Source organism: Anser anser, assembly GCF_964211835.1.
Source record: "Anser anser genome assembly, chromosome: 1".
NCBI lineage: Eukaryota > Metazoa > Chordata > Aves > Anseriformes > Anatidae > Anser > Anser anser.
The window spans coordinates 191,991,740-192,013,801 of NC_139720.1; the positions used below are offsets into that span (position 1 = coordinate 191,991,740).

Genomic DNA, 22,062 nt, shown 5'->3' on the forward strand with positions numbered 1-22,062 from the left:
CCTCTGTTTGTTCAGCCCGGAGCAGAGCAGGCTGAGGGGAGGCCTCATGGCGGCCTGCAGCTCCCTCACGAGGGGAGCGGAGGGGCAGGCGCTGAGCTCTGCTCTCTGGGGACAGCGACAGGACCCGAGGGAACGGCATGGAGCTGGGACAGGGGAGGGTCAGGCTGGGGGTTAGGGAAAGGTTCTGCACCCAGAGGGTGGTCGGGCACTGGGACAGGCTCCCCAGGGCAGTGGTCACAGCACTGAGCCTGCCAGAGTTCAAGAAGCATTTGGACAGTGCTGTCAGACACGTGGTTGGATTTTGGGTGGTCCTGTGTGGAGCCAGGAGTTGGACTTGACAATCCTTGTGGGTCCCTTCCAGCTCAGGATATTCTATGATTCTGTGAACTCCTGTGACATTGCAGTGACAAGCAAAAAAAAAAAAAGAACCCAAACAGAACCAAACTATGACTGTAAGATAACTTGAGGCATGATAGTTGCCAGTGACTGCTGTCAGGATTGTCCCAAATTAATTTAAGTGTCAGACTTGTGTCATAGGACACTAGTGCTATGTGAGGATTTTTCAGTCTTCATCTTTGATCTTTGTTTGTGCACTGGTGTAGCAGGGTAGGCAGAAATGGAGAAATAAATGGGAACAGAACCAGAAACAATTTTTTTTGGCATTCCACATTAAAAATGTTTTTTCAAAAAAATTTTTTTTTGCAATTTTCCGCTGGCAAGAAGGACAACATATATCTTTCATTCCATGTGGGATAGGTTTGATTCTGACAGTGTTCTATCAGAAGTGACTGATATTAACTTTGTGTATTTTTTATTAAAGTGGTAGTTTAATCAGAGCCTCATTGTCCTCAAAATGTTAGATTGTGACATCTTCAAACATTAGCCAGTGTAGGGGACTATTTCCACTGGGAAGTCTGCCTCAAGCCGATGTAGTCTGTTACTGCTAGTTTTATGTGTGGGTGGATAAGTATTATGCTTTTTCCAAAAGACAAAATTGTTACAGGCTGATTTCTCTCCCCACTTTAGATAGTGACAGTGTATTACAAAATACCAGTCAGAAAGCCTCCTTCCCTTCCTCTTCATCATGAGGAAAGTTCATGGGGACAGTTGGCGTGTTCAAGGAGTGATGAGAATGAGGAATAAGTAGACAGACACTTGTTGTCTTCTCATAATATGTCAGCTCTTTCCATGAAGAAACATCACTGCTTTCTCCTGCTAGTATGTATCTGCTTTTATGTATCAGCAAGAGTTCCTTTGACAGAAAAACAAACAAACAACAAAAAAAATTAGTTTCAGAGTTCTTCCTCTTTGTCCCCCAGCCACGACATGTTAATCCAGCATTTCATTTGAGCATGGTAATCCATTGCAGTTAGTATGAAACCTGTTGTATTCCTCTGATTAGGAAATCTGTCTCATTCTGCAGTTGTGTGGTGCTTGGTCCTAGGCTCCATATGACCTCTTCACTTAATCACAGGATGATGGAGGTTGGAAGGGACCACTGGAGGTCACCTGGTCCAACCCCTGCTCAAGCAGGACCACCCAGAGCAGGCTGCCCAAGACCATGTCCAGGCAACTTATGAAAATCTCTGAGAGACTTCACAGCCTCTCTGGGCAACCTGTGCCAGTGCTCAGTCACCTGCACAGGAAGAAAGTGACTGAGTTTTCAGTGTTTCCTGATGTTCGGTCAGAGCCTCCTGTGGTTTCTTTTGTGCCTGTTGCCTTGTCCTGTCACTGGATGCCACGAGAAAGAGCCTGTCTCTGTCCTCTTTGCACCTGCATTTTAGATATTTTTAGACATTGATAAGAATGTACACCCTCCCCTTTCATCCAGGTCATTAATAATGATGTTCAACAGGATTGGACCCCGTACTGACTCCTGGGGTACTCCACTAGTTACTTGCTTCCAGCAAGACTTTGCACCTTCTGGGCTTGGCCATGCAGCCAGTTTTCTATCCACCCCTCACTGTCTGCCCATCCAGCCCATACATCACCAGCATCTCTGTGAGGATTTCATGGGAGATGGTGTGAAAAGTCTTGCTGAATTCTAGGTAGACAATGCCCACTGCTCTCCTCTCGTCTCACATGCCAGCCATTTCATTGCAGAAGCTCGTTGGTTTTGTCAAACGCAACTTCCCCTTGGTGAATCCATGCTGACTATTCCTGATGGTTTTCTCGTCCTTCATGTGCCTGGAATTGGTTTGTAGAATTAGCCACTCTATCAGAAAAGATTTCTGCTCTTCAGAAAATTCTTTGTAAATGTGGATTAATTTTGTAGTCTTTTTTCACAGGTGCTGTTCTTGATTTTCTGAACATTGTCACACCCTATTTTCCTGCAGCTGAAATCAGTGGTAGAGATTATATGTTTAAATTTCCTGAACTGTGAAAATCTGTTTGTTTGCTATGTCTGTGAGATGCTGGTGGAGTTAAATATTGATTTCTTGAGTTGCATGTTTTTAGAATTTCATCATATGGTTTCTTTCTTCAAGTTTTTAATGCAGTCAGCTTTCTTCTCCAAGTTGACAGGAAGGAAATGACAGGGAAACCCTGGATGATATTGGATGCCTAGGGGAGGAGGATGTGAAGTTACTAGATGGGTTTTGCAGAGTCAGCATAGCTCTGGTAGGGCTGATGGAAATGAGCTCTGCAAAAAAGCCCTCCGGCAACCTCCGTGTGAAACCACTTCAGCACATCTGTATTGCTCCCCTGGTTCTGAAATAGTGCTACATTGTGATCACTGCGCCTTGTGCTACACCTGGATTAATAAACCTTTCTGGAACCTAAAACAAAGTACGGTGAAATTTGAATGGCTCTGCAGTGCAGAATGAGCAGGACAGGCACAGAGCCAGAACGAATAAATCCTGCTCATCACAATTAGCTCTGTCGAGATCTAGTTCTAGTAACTACTCAACTCAAGGCTGAAATTAGGGCTAAAGGTGGTGTACAGCTTTGTCTTTGTGTGTGTGTGTGTAATTTTTAAAGTTACACAAAAGGAGTATCATTGCCTACTGTTTCATCCTTAATTTATTTTGAAATAAAAGTTGTGAAGTGAGGATAATGTCACCTTGGAGGCATGTATGTGAGAAATCCTGCTTCACATTACAGTGAATTTTTATCAAGACAGTACTTTTATAGAGAACTTTTTGTTTATGCTCAGTCTCTAGTTACAGAAGCAATTTGAATTATAAACAAGAAACTCAGCTTAGTATTCATAGTACGATGATGGTATAAAGATTTTAAAGTAATGTGACAGGAACAGTCCTAAACTATTATGCAGATTGTCATGACTCACTGCTGAAAGGTGTTACTTTTTCTTTTTTTTTTTTTTAAAAAAAACGATCATTTTAACAGATCTTTTCGTCTGTATGCAGGGAAAGCTTCAGAGCAGATTGAGATGAGGGCTGAAGCACTCAGTGGTGGTTTTAAATTTTCACAGTAAGATTCTGAACAGAAGGTGATCACTGGGAGATGCTTTAAAAGTTCTGGAGACATTTGAGATTTCTCCAGTACAGCTTTTCAAAAAGTACTTCTGTTGAAGGAGCTGCAGTTCTCAGGAATCCCTAAATTAAAAATCCCAGGATATTCAACACACACACTGTAATTCTGTGCTTCTGCGTATGTAAAGCAGCGTCTTTTGTACTTTACATTTCTGTGGCTTATTACAGGAAAATGAACTCATCTATTCTGCTTTCTTTTAGAGGTGTGCTTCTAGTCTTTTTATCTAACTTAATCTAAAGTGATTGATATTATGCTTATTTTTGTTCTTTTGGTGTAATGAGTCTTTCTTGAGTAACGAGGAAAAAGTGTGTATTTAAGTGTTGCTATACATCTTGAAGAAGTTACATCACTATGGTAGAGTCAAAGTCTGCTTTATTTTATATGTCCTGATATTATTAAAAATAGAATGAAATACACAGGCTTTAGCTTCCTGCACTTGTAGTGTGAAAATATGCAAAATCTTGAAACTTTAACATACCTGTATTTTCGACAGGTGTTGCCATAGTAGCTGCAAAATGCTGCTAGAACATGTGATAAAGGTAATATAAAGGATGGTAGGAGATAAAAGAAAATACAATGATAGGTTCAAGAGCGAGAGCAGTGGCTTAGGGAGCTAATCCCACCCTGCTGTGCACGGCGGCGCGGTGCAGCTGCATCCTGAGCAGGAGCTGCCGTTGCAAGCAGCACGTTGGCAACGGCAGCATCCCAAATGGATGGGCTTCGTTCTTAGCCCTTTTCTTTTGTGGGCAGGGGAGGAAGGGTAAGTGAGCGGGTAGGGACTGGTTGACTCTTTCACAGCTTTTCTCTGATGAAGCCTTTTGATCATAGGCCTTAAAATAGTGTGGTTTTAATGTTTGGTGTTCAGCTATTGTAGCCTGGGTGATGCATGTTTAAGTTTCAATGGCTAGTTACCATGTCATCACCAAGCAAAAGCATTAGAGCATGAAAGAAAGGAGATAAGGAGGCACTGTGATTCTCCAGAGCTAAGAGAACAATTTTTACTCAGAGACCCCCAGAAAACATAGTAACACTTGGACTTTGTATATAAATCCAGAAAGGAAGAGCATTTTTTAGGGTGTATGCATACCTACAAGCAGATTCTTGTTCTGATTTTGCTACAGTTTCCAAAGAGCTTTGAACAGTTTGTGTAGGTCTAAGTTTGCAAAGTATTCCTGTGCCTGATGTATTTGCAGGTTGCTTACTTTATAGGGTCAGAGTCTCAACATGTTTGTGCCCAAGCATGGGCTGCATACACCTCTAAGATACTTCCGTAGCTGCTTTTCACTTTTTTTTTTTCATTTATGTGTATGTATGCAAACACATGGTATCTTCTCCCAGCATGTGTTTTCTGTGCTACAGTGTCTTGAAAATACCTAGTTGCTTGATGTTAGCCAAGGGAAGCTTGGCCAAGTTTGAACTCCAAGTCACATAGAAAAATCTTCACCTAGCTAGAAGTTGTAAGATAGTTTCCACATGGTTCAGAAAGTCCCCGGAGCTTGAGGTGTGATCCATACGTTGGAGGTGACTGAGTCTCCCTGATGTCCCTATTGCTCCAGAGAAAGACAAGACTGCAGAGTCAGCAGCGCTTTCTGGTTGCTTTACTGGCCTAGTGGAGGGCTTGGCCTTCTCCGCAGCCAAGGCCAGCTCCATTTTCTGGTCAGTCATACGGCACAGCCTTGGCATGAGAATGGCACTTGATCCAGGGGAGGCCACTGGCCCTCAGAAGATGCAGCCTGGCCACCCGTGATATTGCCATGGTCAGTCTGAGCTGTGTGTTCTCCACATCTCTGAACATCATAGTCAGCATCTGCTGAATTTGGTATCCCAAACTGAATATAAATGTAAAAAAAGGGTAATTGTGAAGCACTGTGCCATAGCTAGTCTGTGACTTAGTTTCAGTGGTTGAAAAATAAAGCCAGGCATGCTCAATAAGACCCTCGCGAGGTTTACCTAGTCTGTTTTGTCACATCCTGTGACGTGAAGGTGAAGACTGCAGTTCACGTACCTCAGTTAAAGGACTGGAACTGACTTGTGTGGGATTCTGTTATGTTCTTAGGTACAACATTGATCCTGGCTTGTACTGCCCATTTTTCTCTCTTGGGGCCTGCATGGAAGGTTTGAACTCTTTGTTCAGTCAGCTCCTAGGAATCTCCCTTTACGCTGAACAAACACAGAGAGGAGAAGTTTGGTCCGAAGACGTTCGAAAGTTGGTAAGTGTTCTTGTTCCATCTGGAATGACAAAGGGAAGTCAGACAAAATTGTATGTTCCTTTAAGACCCATGAATCAGTTCTTGAATTAATTGGGTACCTATCAGAAGCATACAATCTCTGTCTAATTTTAGGTGAAACTACAACTCAAGGGCTTCATGCTCTAAGTACCTTTTATATAGTTGTTGTTTAATGGCCTTTAAAATTTGTCTCTGTGTGAAGGGTGCCTGAATCAGAATCAGTTTCTCTGTTCAGAGATTACTGTTGTACCTTTCACGTGGTCTCTGAATGTGACCTTCTAGTTTTTCAGTTAGGACTCTTTGTAACTAGAATGCTGTAGGTGTGTATGCTAGCAGTTATTTGTCTGTTTCTAATGTTTATTCCTATGTCACTTTTACTTTTAGATTCATGTTTACCTCTTTATTTTTCTGCCCTCTTTTTAGTGGAGGGTAGAAATAAAAACTTGGGAAATACTTTATTCCCAGGTTCTTTTGGCATCCTCCCTCCATCTGTAGACAACCAGATCTTCACTCCTCTTCCACCACTAGCCTCAGAGAACTGCAGTTCTTTATATCCTATGTGTCAATTTATAATTACTCTGTCCTATTTTTATGTCCATGATAAATCAAATTCTGTCACTGTTAACTTCTCAGAAGTCATATAGGCACTACAGACAGTGTTACTGTCAGTACTAATTCTGACTACATAGTTTTGAGTGAGATGCAGAAATGTCTGCAGTTGGAAGGACAAGCTTTAAATCTTATGTATATATTTTTCCAACTAACATTGCCAACAACTTTGACATGGATTATTCCTGGTTTATTTTCATTTATAAATTACAAACCTTTGGATTAGAATACTGTGTCTTCAATTTACAAATCAGGGCTTTCACTGTGGAAATAATCTTTTTCCTTCAGGCTGTTGTTCATGAAACTGAAGGTTTGCTGGGATACATCTACTGTGACTTCTTTCAACGACCTGATAAACCACATCAGGTAACATTTATGATCCGATTTCAGCTTGGGTTTGAGCAATGACCATAGCATTAGGGCCGTTGTGTTCAACGTGAATTTAATAAGAGATATCTGGACTTGAAATAAATAAATTTAAATATGGAAAGTCTATAACTTGAAATGTGGTTTTAGGTAAAATATTTTTGTAACTTTTCATTTGAAAAACATCTGATAGGCTGAACTCAGACTCTTGGTACTACAGAATGACAGGCACTATGAATCTCTAAGAACTCTGCTTAGAGAAATGGTAGATTTTCAAATGTCTATTTTCTGGCTGAATATTTAGTAATAAAAAACAACTTTAAATTTTAATAGCTTCTAAAGGTGAAAGCTCATAATGACTGCTAATTCTTATTCAAAATCCTACTTAAGACTCTACATGGTTCCAACTGTTGAAGCTTGCTGACTGTGTCTTGTGTCAGTGTATCAAATACACAATGCAATACAAAAAACACTTCTGTAGAAGCATCAGCAAATTACCACCTTGAGTGAGGTGGTAAGTGGACAAACTTTAAATCTGATTAGTTTAATGTATTTTACTAAGTGTACTCTGTTTTGCTCGTATTTCATATACACTGAATGGTGTGTAGCATGTTTTATAAAGAAGCTCCTGCTGAAGAATGAGGAGCAAAATTCACTGATGTGCCAAATCCATAATTTATATATATAATGTTCTTCGAGTTAATGATATTTTTTTAGGAAAATTGAGAGGGTTTGATAATTCTAAAAAATATTAAATTTTGTTTTCTAAAAGAAGCTCAGTCTTTTCTGTATGGAATAATGTTGCTTCCTTATGAATATGAAATAAATATTGATGGTGGAGAAACATAATGAAAGTTTGAAGACCTCTTTAACGATCATTGAATTCAACTTAAGTAATTAAGTAAATGTTTAGGTTTGATTTAATAGTTTAATTCTAGTTTAATACTTCAATCAGTATTTTAGTATCATTGACATAATGACATTTGCTGTCCATATGTTTCCTTTTACCTTCAAAAGGACTGTCACTTCACAGTTCGTGGAGGCAGGCTAAGGGAAAATGGAGAGTACCAGCTGCCCGTAGTTGTTCTCATGCTTAGCCTTCCCCCTTCAACAAGGAATGCACCAACACTGCTAAGTCCTGGCATGATGGAGAATCTCTTCCATGAAATGGGACATGCTATGCATTCTATGCTGGGACGAACTCGGTACCAACATGTCACTGGTAAGAAATTTAGAACAGTGATCTTTTGTTGTAGTTAAATGTTTAATTTGTAGAGGAAGAGAGTAAATTAAGCAAACAAACAAACAAACTAAAAAAACAAAAGGATGAACCAGAAATTCCTGAGTCATGTTGGTACTTTGATATCTTCGATTACTTGAAAATACATTATCAGATCCCCAAAGATTATCTAAACAAAACAAACAACACTTGAATATTCTTCCTTTCCTAGTAAGATCTAGGCATTTGTATTTCTTCTGTCTGTATGGCTAATCTTTTTTTGTAGTGATGTGATGCAGTCCTGCAAGTTTGCTTTATGTAGAGTTTATAAGAATGGAATAATCAGAAGATTGAAAATAAATTGAACTAAACTTGTACCTAGTGTAAAAGCACAATGAATTCTGGGTTGGAAATGATTTGGCTGGCAGCTATCAGGGTACTGCCCCTTCTCCTGCAGTTGTTGCAAATGGATTAAAGACCTGTACTTGCTAAAGCTGCTGGGCATGCTACTTTTCTTATCTGCAGAGAGCCTGGTATATCTTCTTCTGTAGTAGTGTGCTGGAAATCAAATACTTGCAGTAGACATTTATTTATTCATTTACATATTAAAAATAAAATGAAATGGTAGTTACCTTGTCTGAAGCATTATTTTATGTTTTACCGTTTTTATATTACATAAGTGGAACTAAGGGGAGTCTGTGTTAGAGTCCTGTGTTATCAGATACTTTGCACCTAAAGACAAAGTAACCTTTCTTAAATCTTCCAGTTAAAACTAAAACAGGCCGAGCTGTTTGTAAGTATGTTATTACTGGACATTGTGAAGACAAATAAACACTGTATATATGCTCTTTCATTGTAAGCTCTGAATAGGAAGCCTTGAGGCAGTTAGTTGCTCTCCCCACCCCTTCCACACACATGGCCTCACTCTTGCTGATCTCCAGGGGTACATACATGCCCCAAGTAGCTGCTTTGGTAGGGTCCTTGTGGTGAATCGTATGCGTAACCATGTCAAAAAGTCTTGAAGGGGCAGGAAATGGCTCATTTCGAGGCTCAGACTTTCCATGAGCCCCTGTGTAGGGTTTCAGCGTTGCCTCAGGCAGTCCTGCTTCCTAGGGGACTTCACTGCAGAGCTAGCATTGCAAAAGCAGCATCAGAGGTCAGTTGTGTTGTTTCTCCAGAGTACAATTTTTTAGGGATTGGAATGTGTGACAATCAAATGGCTCATCCCAGAGGAGGCACTAGAGTGGCACAGGGTGGAAACAAGATGATTACAGGCTATCGTGAGAACAAAAAAATTTTAAATTCCAGTGGAGACACACTGAGTGTTTTATACCTTTCTTACCCCTGCCTGCCTTTTCTGATTAACATTCCCAAATATACAGGAACCCTTTCTGCTACTAGTGGGCCTAAAACTTGCATGATATTGTATGTTTAGGATTTAAGATGTGCTTCCTTTTAAGCTAATCTGTCATTTTACTACATTAATTTATTGTTTGTTTAATGTGTGTTTGTGCAAGATTTTTTTATCCTAGTTTGTATTCCGTTTTAATTTTATTATGCAGTAGAGAATACCTGCAGTTGTTTCACAGCAGAACTCAGTTATCCCAGATAACTGCCCAACCTTGCTGACCTTCAGATAATCTAATTCTCTTTAATGGCTATTGAAAGTATTCTATCGTTTTATTAAGAGATACTGAGAAAGCATACAGGCTAGAGGGGCGTTAGGATATTCTGTAGGCATTTGTCTTGGGACTGGCCTTGGTTTAGGCTTTTTATTAATGATTTTCAAACAAATAAAAGACAGTATTAAGGAAATGTAATGGCACAAAGGAATGGTAGGGTTATTGTATAACGAGCTGAAAGGCTGAATACCACTCTGCTAAAAGTAAGTTCTAATTCAGATTTACACAATGCAGGTCACGCGTTTAAAGAGTTCAAGGAGAATTTCTGCTATCAAATGGATATTTCTACAGTGATGGAAGAACAGAAAAACATTTGTATGTGTTAATGGAGAACTATGAGTAGCTGTTGTGTCTGTGAAAGGGATGAATGTGATCTGAAACTATATCAGAGGTGTTTCTAAGAGAATTAAGTATTAGAATGATTTAAGAAAGCTATCAGTGAAACCTCGTGCAGCACTGGGGCGTAGTTTCATATCTCTGGTGTACAGGTGAGCTCAAACTGAAGCAAATACAGAGAAGAGCTGCAGGTCAATGGATGCTCTTTTAGACTTTGTTTTCCTTTGGAAAATGATGGCTGAGAGAGAATATAGTTTCTGTCAATTTAGGAAGTAAAAATAGTCTGGGAAATGCTGCTAATACTAAAGAACATTGGATCTGAAAACACAGAGTATAAACAGGTTGTGAATTCAATTAAAAGTTAGAGAAAGATTGGTAAAGACCAAAGGAGTGATTTTTCAAAAATAGTCTTCAAGAAGGAATAGCAGAAGTTAAATACTTTACATTTAAGTCTAGTTTTAAATGTTGACATTGCCTCTGGCAGACAGGGATAGATATGGTGACCCAGTGGGTTCGTTATTAAAACAGATTTGTACTTCCCTAAATTTAATATAGAAATTAAAAATATAGCTTTGGTTTGGTGATGTGTTACACTTCTTAATAACTTTCCTGGTGTAAGGTGATGATAAAGATTAGAGTAAATAAGGTTTTGGGGAGAGTGCTTTTTGAAGATACTAACTGCAGAGGTATTACCTCACTGCAGGACATGTCTTCAATCTGCACGAGTTTTCCTTGGATGAATGACTTTGTATTGTAAAGTGAGGCTAATATAAAGCGTAAGTAAGCTCAGTAAACAGATGGAAGGCAAAAATTGTAACTGTGAATGGGATTAAGGCAGAGTTTTATTTACATTGTAGTTTGATTTAGGTTTAGGACACTTAAATAGATTTGGTGTTTCATGTAGGGCCAGTTTGGCTGCAGTCTGGTTTAGTTTAAAAAGGGTGTGATCCAGCGCTTTATAAGGTGCCTCACCCAGCTGTTCAAATATTTTGTTTTACTTTGTGATTTATAGTAAAATGTGTAGGATTATAATGAAGCTTTTCTGGCAATATGTACAATAATGTTATAGAAATAAAATATTGACTTAATAAATGAAAGAACATTAAAGTTCACCAAAAGTCCAAACTGAAAACTGCAAAACCTCTTGGGAAGAGTTAACTATTTGTGTTAATGGAAATGGCAAATGCTAATATGTTCACTTATTCTACCTTTAGGAACCAGATGTTCTACTGATTTTGCTGAAGTTCCCTCAATTCTGATGGAGTACTTTGCAAATGACTATCGAGTGGTTAACCAGTTTGCAAGGCATTATAAAACTGGACAGGTAGGGAAAATTAATGTCTGAAATGTGGAAAATAGGAATAAATGCATGCAAGACAAGAATCACGTTTTCATGTGTTGTTAGTACTGTTAAAATAGAAACAAAAACAGGTTATAAACTAATCAAATACTATAATTTTAATTATTCAAAAAAAAAATACTATTCTCATGGCAGAAAAGACAAACGTAATCTGTAAAATAATACCAGATCCTTATAGCCAAAGTTCTAGTAACATATTTAAATTAGTCGACCTTTTTTTTTCCTACAAAGTTTGTGTAGTTTCTACACTACACAAACTTAGTGTAGTAGGTGAAGGTTTGTATGTTGCTTTAGTTTAATTAGACGTAAGTTATGACTGAAGTAGGCATTCCACATCAAACTCTCCAAACTGCGTTTTAAAATAAAGCTCAGGTACCAAGACATGGAAATAAATGGAAATGATCTGCAGCATTTTTAACACAGTGTATGGTAGTGACTGAAAGGTTTAGTGATGAAAAGGGTACTGCTTTTAGGATGTTAGATATGTAGATTTTGGCAGTCATGAATCTCTGCATTAAAACTCTGATTCTTCTTTACATAAATCTATTCTGTGCCAGTCTAATGCAAGGGTCTGCTTTCTACAGGAAATTTAGAAAACATGGCTGTCTGAAACAAGGTGGCTTTCGATGGTTGCTTAATTATTTATGCATGACAGCATAACATGATTTATATTTGTACAGACATTTCAAAGATGCAAACCAGTAAACAATAACCAAAGACCTTTTTCCAGTGCTTTTGATTGAGGCAAATTTCAGTGGTGAAAATATACTCAAATGTGATGGTTGAAGAATACACTACCTATCAATGCAAAACCAAGAGAGCCTTTTAAATTGTATAGTGTTACACTTCATTTAAACTTTTTATCCAATAGTAAGCATTCCATGTGGGTCAGTATTATGAAAGTGGAATTATGTTTGCCTCCACTGTAACAGTTAGTTAGAAAAACAGGTTACGTAATGTCTATTTTAATAGATATTATTTGAGAAATTTGCTCTGTAAATCTGTTTCTTTTACAGAGCAATCAATTCTGCAGAACACTAGGAAAGTCTCCTTGAAATCCAAGAGTTGAAAGTACTCAGTTCAGAAGTGTTCATCATTTGTATGTTTGAATCCACGTACCAAGTTACTGCTTTCTCGTGTTCTTTATGAAGTTCATGTAGTGTTTAAACATTGTGGAGTTAATCTGATTGCATATGAGTTCAGAGAATGAGCTTGACTAAAACATCTGAAAGAGATTTGTGAAACTTTATTTATGGCTTTGTATTTTCAAAATGGCTTAACAAATCTAAACCATGTTTAGTTGCAGTTTATAATCATAGAACCAGGCCGTGTGTACCATTTGGCATTTACAGAAAACGTCTTATTTATTGCTGGTGAAATCTTGCCCTTTCAGAAGTTTAATGTAGAAATTGAGTCTCGAAGGGGTACAAGAATGGATTATGCTGGAAGACGAGGACAAGAGTCTGAAAGTGCTGTGTGGCTTTTGAGGGCTTTAGACTGCTTTCATTTAATTGCTTTTTTTTTTTTTTGAATTTAGAATGTATTTTTAAACCGTTATCCAACATATATAAATCTGCTTTTGCTTATGTTGGTCATCTAAGCTAGTTAAAAGAATTTGATACCAGATTTCTGTATTTGTCATTTAAATACAAACAGATTGAAGTCATTTTTCTGTTCTTGAAATCCAGTGATTGTTACAGCAATTGCTTTTATCTGTTGTGTCTATCTTTCAAAGTACTTTGAACAGACAATCCCTGCTCTCTTAAATTTGTAACTTCACAGAAATACTTTTGGGTCTTTTCCTGTTTTTGGTCCCTGACTGATTTTTTTGTGTGCAAATGGAAAAGTTAATCAGCATATTTTTATCCAGTTTTTTAGCTATTTGAAAGAAAAGTGAGTCCACTTTACCCTTTTTTCAAGTAGGAGTGAGGAAGGTGGGCGGAACAGTTAAAATGTGAAAATTGCAAAGCCATTTCATCCAAATGTTCTTCTATATGAGAACTTCCATTTTCCTATGAATAAAGAGGCTGAGCTTTTTTGTACAAGAAACAACACCAACAAAGCTCTGCTGGATGTTGACAAAAGAGGTTTTCTTACTGACCTAGCTTGTCGAGGAAGCATTGCAGGTAATTCAAAACAGCATTCGTCTTTCAGAACCGCTGCATCTGTGCTGTAGTTTTTGCATATACATATTGAATTAGGTGGTGTCATTTTTAACACCCCTACTGAATATGAGTGTGTCAGAAATACTTTCTAGCGTAGCCTCAGCTTCTGATTGCCTTTACCATAAAAGCAAATTGTAGGAGGAGTGGTTCTGAGCTGCAGTCCTTACTGAGGATCAGTGCTTGTGCTTAAGGGAGGAGGAGGGGAAAGACTTGCTGTTTTGATTGTAAAAACAGATGAACTGTTGAAAACGGTTTAAGTAGCATTGCAGAAAAAAAGATGTGTTGGGTAGGCTTTCAAAGATGTTAATGCATTATGCATATAGATGTGGATCATGAGGATCTGATCCAAAATATGGTGAAGTTTATAGAAAGCCTGTCTACTTTCTGTGCATTTTGGATAGTTCTGCTGCTGCATACTGCGGACCTCAGAAGCTTGCAAGTTCTTCTGGCAGGAAGAGCAGGAGCAGGTCTTGTGAATTTGGTTCAAAAACCTGTCCACTAAAATACTTCTTCCAAGAAAGTAGCAAATCTAATTTTCCCTTCATGTTACAGATAACTCAAAGTGAAAAATCCTCAAGGAAAAAAAGAGTGAATAGAGAGGTCTATGTTAATTGGTTACTCACGTCAAATTACTCGGGTAAGCTCATGAAGTCAAGCCATACCAGAAGGAGGTTGTAACAATGTGAAGCAGACAATCTGGTGAATGCGTACCATTCTGTACCACTGTGTTTGTTCAATTTTGTTTGTTAAATGCAGATATGTGGTAGGTCTGTTGCGCTAAATCATTTTAAGCTTGTGTGTCTTTGGAGGCTCTCTTGAACAAAGGCCAGTATTTCAGCTGTTCAAATTTGAACTGACTTCATTTTTCACAGAGATGGAATTACAAAGGCTGTATTGTATTAGCATGATTACAAGAATAAGCCCACAGATAGTAAATAGTCTTAACATGTCCCCGTTACTACACAGCGGTAAGGAGTTAAGTATGCTTTGAGAATTTAGAACACAGGGAATTTTGTTCTTTAGGCACCATGGCAAACAGGCTGAAAAATTCATGCCAAGGTCTTAAGGTTACTTAGTATAAAAGGATGGAAAAATGGAACCCGAAGTAAAGCATGTAATGTTTAAATTTTTAAAATGGAATGGTTGTTCAGTTAAAATAGTTTTAGCCAAAGTTCTGTGAAGCCTTCCTTTCAGAAGGAGGATGACAGTCTGATTTCATCGGATTTTATTGGATAACTCATCTTTCAAGATGGATGAAATAATACTACTGATGCCTTTTTTCTTCACTCAGTTGTAACAATAAGGAGAAATAGTTTCTGTTGGCTAAAAGAGTACATCTTCATTAGTACATTCAAGACCTCAGAGTGTCTGTATGCCTGACACTCTGGCATTCCTTGAAATGTTAAATTTTAAAATGCTGTAGATTTGAGAGGAATAAGTTTTGGAGGACTTATTTCAATTTAATTTTTGCTACCATTTTTTCCGGTGTTGAATTCTGCTTGACTTGTGAAGTATGATCAGGCTGTAATCTTTGTGCCAGATCATTAGCACTGATTGACTTAAACAATACAACATTTATGTATTTCATTTATATCTTTAGCACCACTTGATTTCAACAAAAGAAAATTTCTGTCTTTCTCACATCCTTTTTTGTAGGTATTGTCAAGAGTTATTTGTGATTTCCTGCTAATTTTAATCTGCTGAGGCAGTAGAGCTTGATCTGCAGGACGGAGCAGATCTATGTTCTATCTTCTCGCAGATAGCTGGCGATAGGACTAGAGGGAATGACTTGAATAAGTTGTGCCAGGGGAAGTTTAGGTTGGAAATGAGGAGACATTTCTTCTCAGAAAGAGCAGTCAGGCATTGGGACGGGTTGCCCAGGGAGGTGGTGGAGTCACCGTCCCTGGGGGTGTTCAAGGAAAGGTTGGACGTGGTGCTCAGGGACATGGTCTAGTGGGTGATACTGGTAATAGAGGGATGGCTGGACCAGATGATCTTGGAGGGCTTTTCCAACCTTAATGATTCTGTGATTCTATGTTTTTTGTTTGGTGTTCATATGGCTGAAAAAAAAATAAAATTGAAGGTTTCCTGGAGCTTCTTGGTATTGCCTGTGTTCTAGCTGGTCTCTCACAGGTGCTGCTAAGCTGTCTCCAACGCAGAGACATCTGGGCAGCTTGGAACATTCCTTTCAGTTAGGACCCTGAAATCATTAAAGATCATTTCTGTGTCTAGCCCCTCAGGACTTTAGTCTAGAACATGGTAGATGCTTATAAGCAGAAGATAAGGAAGAAATGGGTGAATGCAGAGGCTGCCTTTTCAGCAGTCTTCCCTGGCTTGAGGTCAGCTATTTGCAGTACAATACAGTGAATTATTATTATTATTATTATTTTTGGTGCAGAGTGTGCAAGAAATTCTCAGCTCTGAACTGAGAATTAGACCTGCTTCAGCTGTTCCTCGGGCAGGGCTGGGTGTGCCCGGCTCTCCCAGGGAGCAAGCAGCGTTTGTCCGCGTTGCCGAACCTTCATGCTCTGTGCCCCAGTGAACTGCAAACTTGAATTTCCCAATTCAGTGAGGATCTGTGGGATTGTGGTTTACCAAAATGCCAACTAGCAAAGTCTGAGTGTTTTTGTGTTCTGTTTATTTTGTGTACTAGCTGAAAGCCTGTACACTTAGCTTCCTCTTACCATTATTTAATATAGCAGAAATACAATGTTGAAAATCCATTATGTTGAAAGAGTTGGTTTGACCTTACTGGTAGGATTGCTCTTGGCTTTAACACTCTTAAATTATAACTGTGTGAAATACACATACTTGCTGTTGCCAAGCTTTTGGAAGTTCAGCTTTTTCACACTGAAAAATCACGATCTATAAATTCCCATACAGTTCTTTCCAGCTTCACCGTGTCTAGGATACAAGTGCCTCTCAAAGAAATGAGTTTTGTTTAACTCCACACTGTACTGCTTCACTAGGAGGTGAAAGCATCCAGAAAGCTGCCAAAACTTGTTGATAGGTTCGATGTTTAATAACAAAATATGTTCAAAATTGCATAGGTTTCCTTACACGCTGTTTTCTCCCATGACAGCTGAGGCTGTTGTTGCAAACCCACATGTGCTTTAGCTTCAGGATGAAGAGTTACTGAAGTACATGCCTCACTCAGCCTGTGTAAGGGGATAAAACAAGACATGTTCATAGAACCAGGAGAAAAATTGCCCAGCCAACATGCTTTTTGCCATTTCTAATATTTTTTCTATTTCGCATCTTGCTTTAAGAACTTTTCTACATAATTAAGCACTTTTTGGAACAATGCTAAAGCCAGTATGGAACCCCAAGGTAGTCAGCCACTAACATCTTTATTACTATGGAGAACTGCTCATTTACTCTTACTTTAGTAGTCCAAAATCATCATGTAATTTGAAAGACAATTTTTATATTTGGGAAGGGTAAATACTGGCCTAACAAGGATACACTGTAGGGTAGACTTTATGTTCATTGGTTCGTTTCTCTGTGTTGAAATTTAACAGCTGCACACATTTATGACAGGCAAAATAGTGGGTGTTGTTCTATCCCGTTCTTGACCCAGCTAACATTTGTCTTGGAGAAGAGGTTACAAGCCTTGGCAAGCTACTGCATAAAACAGCTGTGCAACTTGAGAGTTTTTCTTATCTCCTTTAACTTCCAGATTCCACAGAGTTAATTGATAACATTTTCCTCACTTACATGTAACTTCCCTGGAGTTAGGTTTTTATTCTGTGAACATTAACATTGTTTGTCTTGAAGTCGTATCGTTTGCACAGAATCTAAACACACAGCTCTGCCATCGGGATCTGTAAACTTTGATGTATTATTTCTTAAGCACTTCAACACACTGTAGAAGTGTAGGTATGCTTTTAGAGTTCAGTATAACACCAAACATCTGTATTACATTATACAACTTGTAATAACTTTTTTAATATTTCAGCAAGAACACAGTTATTTTAGCCATATTTAATGTGTTTGGTTAATAAAACTTCTGGCAAAAAAAAAAAGAAAAAAAATGTGCTTACTAGGAAGAACATACATTGAAAAGCTTCAGAAGCAGTGGAAGAAGTGTAAGGTCAGGCATTCATATCCAGATATGGATAAATCTGTCATTAACAGTCTTTGTATTTGTAGATATCTGGATAGCTAGTCAAAAGGAGTTTGCTTAATGACTTGAAAAATGTCTCTGACTTTCAGCCTGTATTGGCATGGATATTTTACTTCTGTAGATATGCAATATGTTCATCTTAGTTAAAAATTTCAAAGGGTAGACACTGACTGTTCAGGATGACCAAACAGGTTTATGTGGGTAAGGGTAGAAGGACAGATGCTGCCCCAGTTGAAGTTATGAAAACTCTGGGAGTTTTATGGGCATCCGTGTAAATCTAAATGAGCTGTGCTTGAAGGCCAGCAGGAGAATCTCTTGTAATACCTACTTCTGACAATTAGTAAGATGAGCTGAGGGGACTTTTGCCACCCCATCTATTGTTCTTTAATTATAGTCATAAGATTGTAGTCATAATATATTTTTAAGAACTATGTAAAGGAGTGTAGAATCATTTTATAGAACAAACACTGAGACTTGACTGCTATGTAAATTGTGGCTGATAACTTCTGCCATAATGCTTTAGCAAATGAGATTTCCTTCTTCATTGCTAATTCCTCAATGGAAAGCACTTTGAAGATGTTTTTAGTATCTCTGAGTCTGTTTTCTTTTTGCATTTAGTCTTTTTTAATAGTAAGCACATTACTAACAAATTTGCAACAATTCTAAATATGTTCTTTTTTTTTTTAAAGCCACTTCCAAAAAACATGGTGTCAAGACTGTGCGAGTCCAAAAAGGTGTGTGCTGCAGCTGATATGCAACTTCAGGTATGGTCTTTGCATTCTGGTCTCTGACTTCTCTCTCTCAGTGTTGGGAGCAGTAATTAAATTCATAAGTCTTTATTTTCTGTAGGCAGATGTGATTGATCAGTCATTCCCATAAATAAATTATCATCAGTGTTGCTTTTCTTCAAAGGAAGTAAAGGAATTTAGGGTATTATCTTATATGAGTATTTAATTTTTTTTAGTCCTGCTATGGTAATTCTCAGACATGATCAGTAACATTACAGCATCCAGCCAACTTTTTTTACAGTGAGAGTTTGGCTACATTTGGTATACTGCAAGCTTCTGTTGTGCGACTTTTGTAATTCTGTTTTCTTCTTTTTTTTTTTTTTTCTTTTCCCTTAAGCCAGAAGCGTTTAATTTTTCTTGCTACAGTTGACCTAGTGTTTAGGTGAGGTAACTGCTCATACCTTGATAAAGGGTTTTCGTTATTTTTGAGATGTGCAAAGAAGCAATTCTCAAAATCAATCGCTTGTAATTTTTCTGTTTGAAAAGTGCACGAATGTTTGTAACCTTGTCTACAAACATGAGTTGCACTAGTTAACTGAAGTTGATTTAAAAGAAAAACTTAGTTAAATATTTGCAGTTTGCTCTGTGCAGTAATTTATAGTGATTTAAAACTAATCAGAATATTTGAGTGTGGACCTGTAAACGTATACATGTCAGTTAAACTAATCAAAACCAGGCTTACACTGTTTGTAGTGTATACATGTATTTTTCAGTGGTGAAACTGAACGGATTTGTGAAATGTGCTTTCAGTGCTGCGCTCCTCCTTGCTGGCCACTGTTGGCTGTGCAGGCAGCGTGAACGAACCTGAAGCAATACTTCAGTGACATTAAACTAACAGATCCCTCTCTTCAGCTGTGGCTTTGAAATGCATGCTTCTGGCTCTGAAAGGTTCTCTTTCTAGAGAGAGAGAGATGAGAATCCAGAAAGAATATGGTCAATAATATAATTAATTAATGTAAGAGTTTTTTTTGGTGAAGAAAACAATTCTGGATCAAAATAAAAGTTATACTGAGAATGCTTAAGTGATGACCTTCATGAAGTCCACCAACACGGTTGGAATAATTTGACAATGTACAGACTAGTAACCACCACAGTGATGGTCAGGTGCTTTCAGGTGATGGTCAGGTGCCCCCCCCCCCGCTGCTGTTAACCCTCAGGTGCTTCTCCCACCTCCCATGGGGTAGCTCGTGGCTCTGTCCCTGGGGGACTCCAGACCCCGTAGATTTAGAAGTGAGGAGAGAACACCCAGCTCTGTGGGGCTCAGATTCCTGCGGCGCCTCATAACTGGCTGGTGCTGGCAATGGCACAGTGATTAAGCAGGCTGTTTGCCCTCAAATTACTCCCATGTAACTAAACTTTAGCTGGTCTCAACCCCTGACAAGCTACCACAATGCCACACTGAATAATATTAGTCATTTCCAACTTTCAGTACCATGTTTTGGGAGATTCCAGTTAAAATGCCTGCAGAAGTATGCACTCATTTCGAAAGACACTGGCTGGCAAAGCCACTTACTTTGTTAATTCAGCAAAAATGTCCCAGAGAACTTGATTGCATCGCAGATCTAAAGTTCACGTGTTCCTTTGTATAAGTTTGTATTGTTACTCATGGTAATTCAAAAGGTTTAGCGAAGGACTTGTTAGTGTTAGGTCAGAGGTTGGACTAGGTGATCTTGGAGGTCTCTTCCAGCCTAGACGATTCTGTGATTCTGTGAAAAATATAATAATTCATTGAAGAAAAACATATTTTAATCTGCAGGAGCCCAAGTATCCATGTACTCCTAAAAGTACAGTCTGAAAAGACTGTGAATGATGACTCTTTATACCTTTTCTCCAAGCTTTGCAAAGAGCGTGTTCTGTACTGACGACTAGATGCTGTGCATTATTTGGCCTTCAAAAGAAATAAAAATGCTTACAGTTCTTTTTTAGCAGTGAGGAAAATGCCTAAAGGTTCTTTGGTCATCTGGTCAGAAAATAAGTCTATTGGCATGTGAAAATAAGAAATTACACTGTTTTTCATTATAGCTCTATCTTCTATTTTTGTCCAGCTCGTTTAATCAGTTAGTCAAGAGGAAAGATATGAGAATCCATCCATCTTCTCATAAAGCTTTTGCCGTGCAGATTTAGTCCCGGAGTCTTTCAGAAAGCCAGCAGTAACTTCAGTGGGAAATGCCGAACTGTTTACACGTTAATCCTAATGAGTGGGCAGGGAGTCAGAAGGAACTGGAGAACCGAGTTAAGCTGATAAATAGCAATGTCACTGCAAAATGGAAAGGCTATACGCAGATAGACAACTACTTGATGGCCTTTTTATATTTCTAGGTCTTTTGGGAAATGGGTTTTACTGAAATGAGAAGTCGTCTTCTCACTGCTGCTTAACATTAAGTGTTAGCATGCTCCTCAGCGGCATCATCTAAAATCGTGCGGACCTGGGATGTGTCTCCTCTTCCTATTTCAAAGGCCTGGATAAACACACAACTGTGGTTCATAGTTGGGAATGCTTTTGGATATAAAGTTCATCCAAGTTTATTTTCGGGGCTGGATTTTTTTTACTGTGCTTTCCAGGTGGCCTGGCTCATAGCTTGCTTCCCACGCTTTACATGTGCCAGGATCGGGGGAGAGCTTATAGCTGGCTTTAATGACTCATTTCCCTTGCTCTCTATTACTGCATTGTTCTTTAGGCAGACCATTTCACTGGCCTTCAGCTGTTGTTTCCCCACTTCCTGGCTGTGAGTTGAGCTTTTGCTCCAGCTCTCTGACCACAAGCTACTCGACTCCAAATTTTACTTTAGAGAAGGTCTTCTGCAGCACAGTTCACTCCATCTTGTGTGGAGCACAGAAGAGCAACTGCAAACCAGTCCTAACGAAGCAGGGAGTTGGAAGAAAGAGGTCAAGGCTGGGCTGAAGCAGGATGCCACATTCTGTGATCAGATGCTCAGGTTCCTGGTATTTGGTTTGGGTTTTTGGACAGGAGAGGGAAGTCAGTGTGAAATGGCTCCTGCAGAGCCAGAGAGGCCTAGACTGACAGAAGAAAATGAGTTTTGTTGCACTGTTAGTTCAGGTAATTTTCAGACCTGTTCATGGTGCTTACTGTTGGTCATACTCTCTTACCCTTGCTGCTCTAAGTGCTGTCACTCTTGTTAAACTTTGTTTAAAAAAAAAAAAAAAAAGCAAGCCAGGATTTTGGAGACTAGCTCTGACAGTGAAAAGAACAAGCAAAAGCATTACCAAACCTCATTCTCTTCTAAGATAAAAGTAAAAATATTGTAGTCTTTATGAGTTAGTATGGATTTTTCTTTAGATTTTTAGTTTTCATGTTATCAATGTAATGAAGGAAAAATACCCCTGCAAAGTTTGATTTAAAACAAGAGTTGTCATTGTTTGCCACTTGGTGCAGTGTTTTCATGAAATTATCCTCAGAACATGTTATTAATGACTTACCTGTGTGAGTTTTAGGTCTTACTGACCTCTTCTCCTCATTGGCATGTAGGAAGCAAGCAGAAAATTCAGAACCAGCTCCTGCATATTGGGGTTTTGTCATCCCTCTCCTTTATAACCCTCAGTTTTTCTTGAAAAAAAAAAAAAAAGAGTTTTCACATTTGTTGCTTGTAAACACTACCAATGGATTTATCAAGATGGGTTATTCAAACTGAGGGAATATGGTCCTTTGAAAACATTCAAACATTCAAAC

The 22,062-nt window shown here is 38.6% G+C and overlaps 1 protein-coding gene across 2 annotated transcripts in view; it reads left to right on the forward strand.

Annotated features, from left to right (window-relative positions):
- MIPEP (mitochondrial intermediate peptidase) overlaps positions 1 to 22,062 on the forward strand; it is a 75,427-nt gene that overhangs the window by 26,659 nt on the left and 26,706 nt on the right. For both annotated transcript variants that reach the window (XM_083839774.1, XM_083839773.1), the window contains exons 11-15: positions 5,552 to 5,705; positions 6,621 to 6,698; positions 7,716 to 7,920; positions 11,150 to 11,259; positions 18,276 to 18,350. In XM_083839774.1, coding sequence (XP_083695900.1) covers positions 5,552 to 5,705; positions 6,621 to 6,698; positions 7,716 to 7,920; positions 11,150 to 11,259; positions 18,276 to 18,350 — 622 coding nt within the window. The remainder of the gene's footprint in view (positions 1 to 5,551; positions 5,706 to 6,620; positions 6,699 to 7,715; positions 7,921 to 11,149; positions 11,260 to 18,275; positions 18,351 to 22,062) is intronic.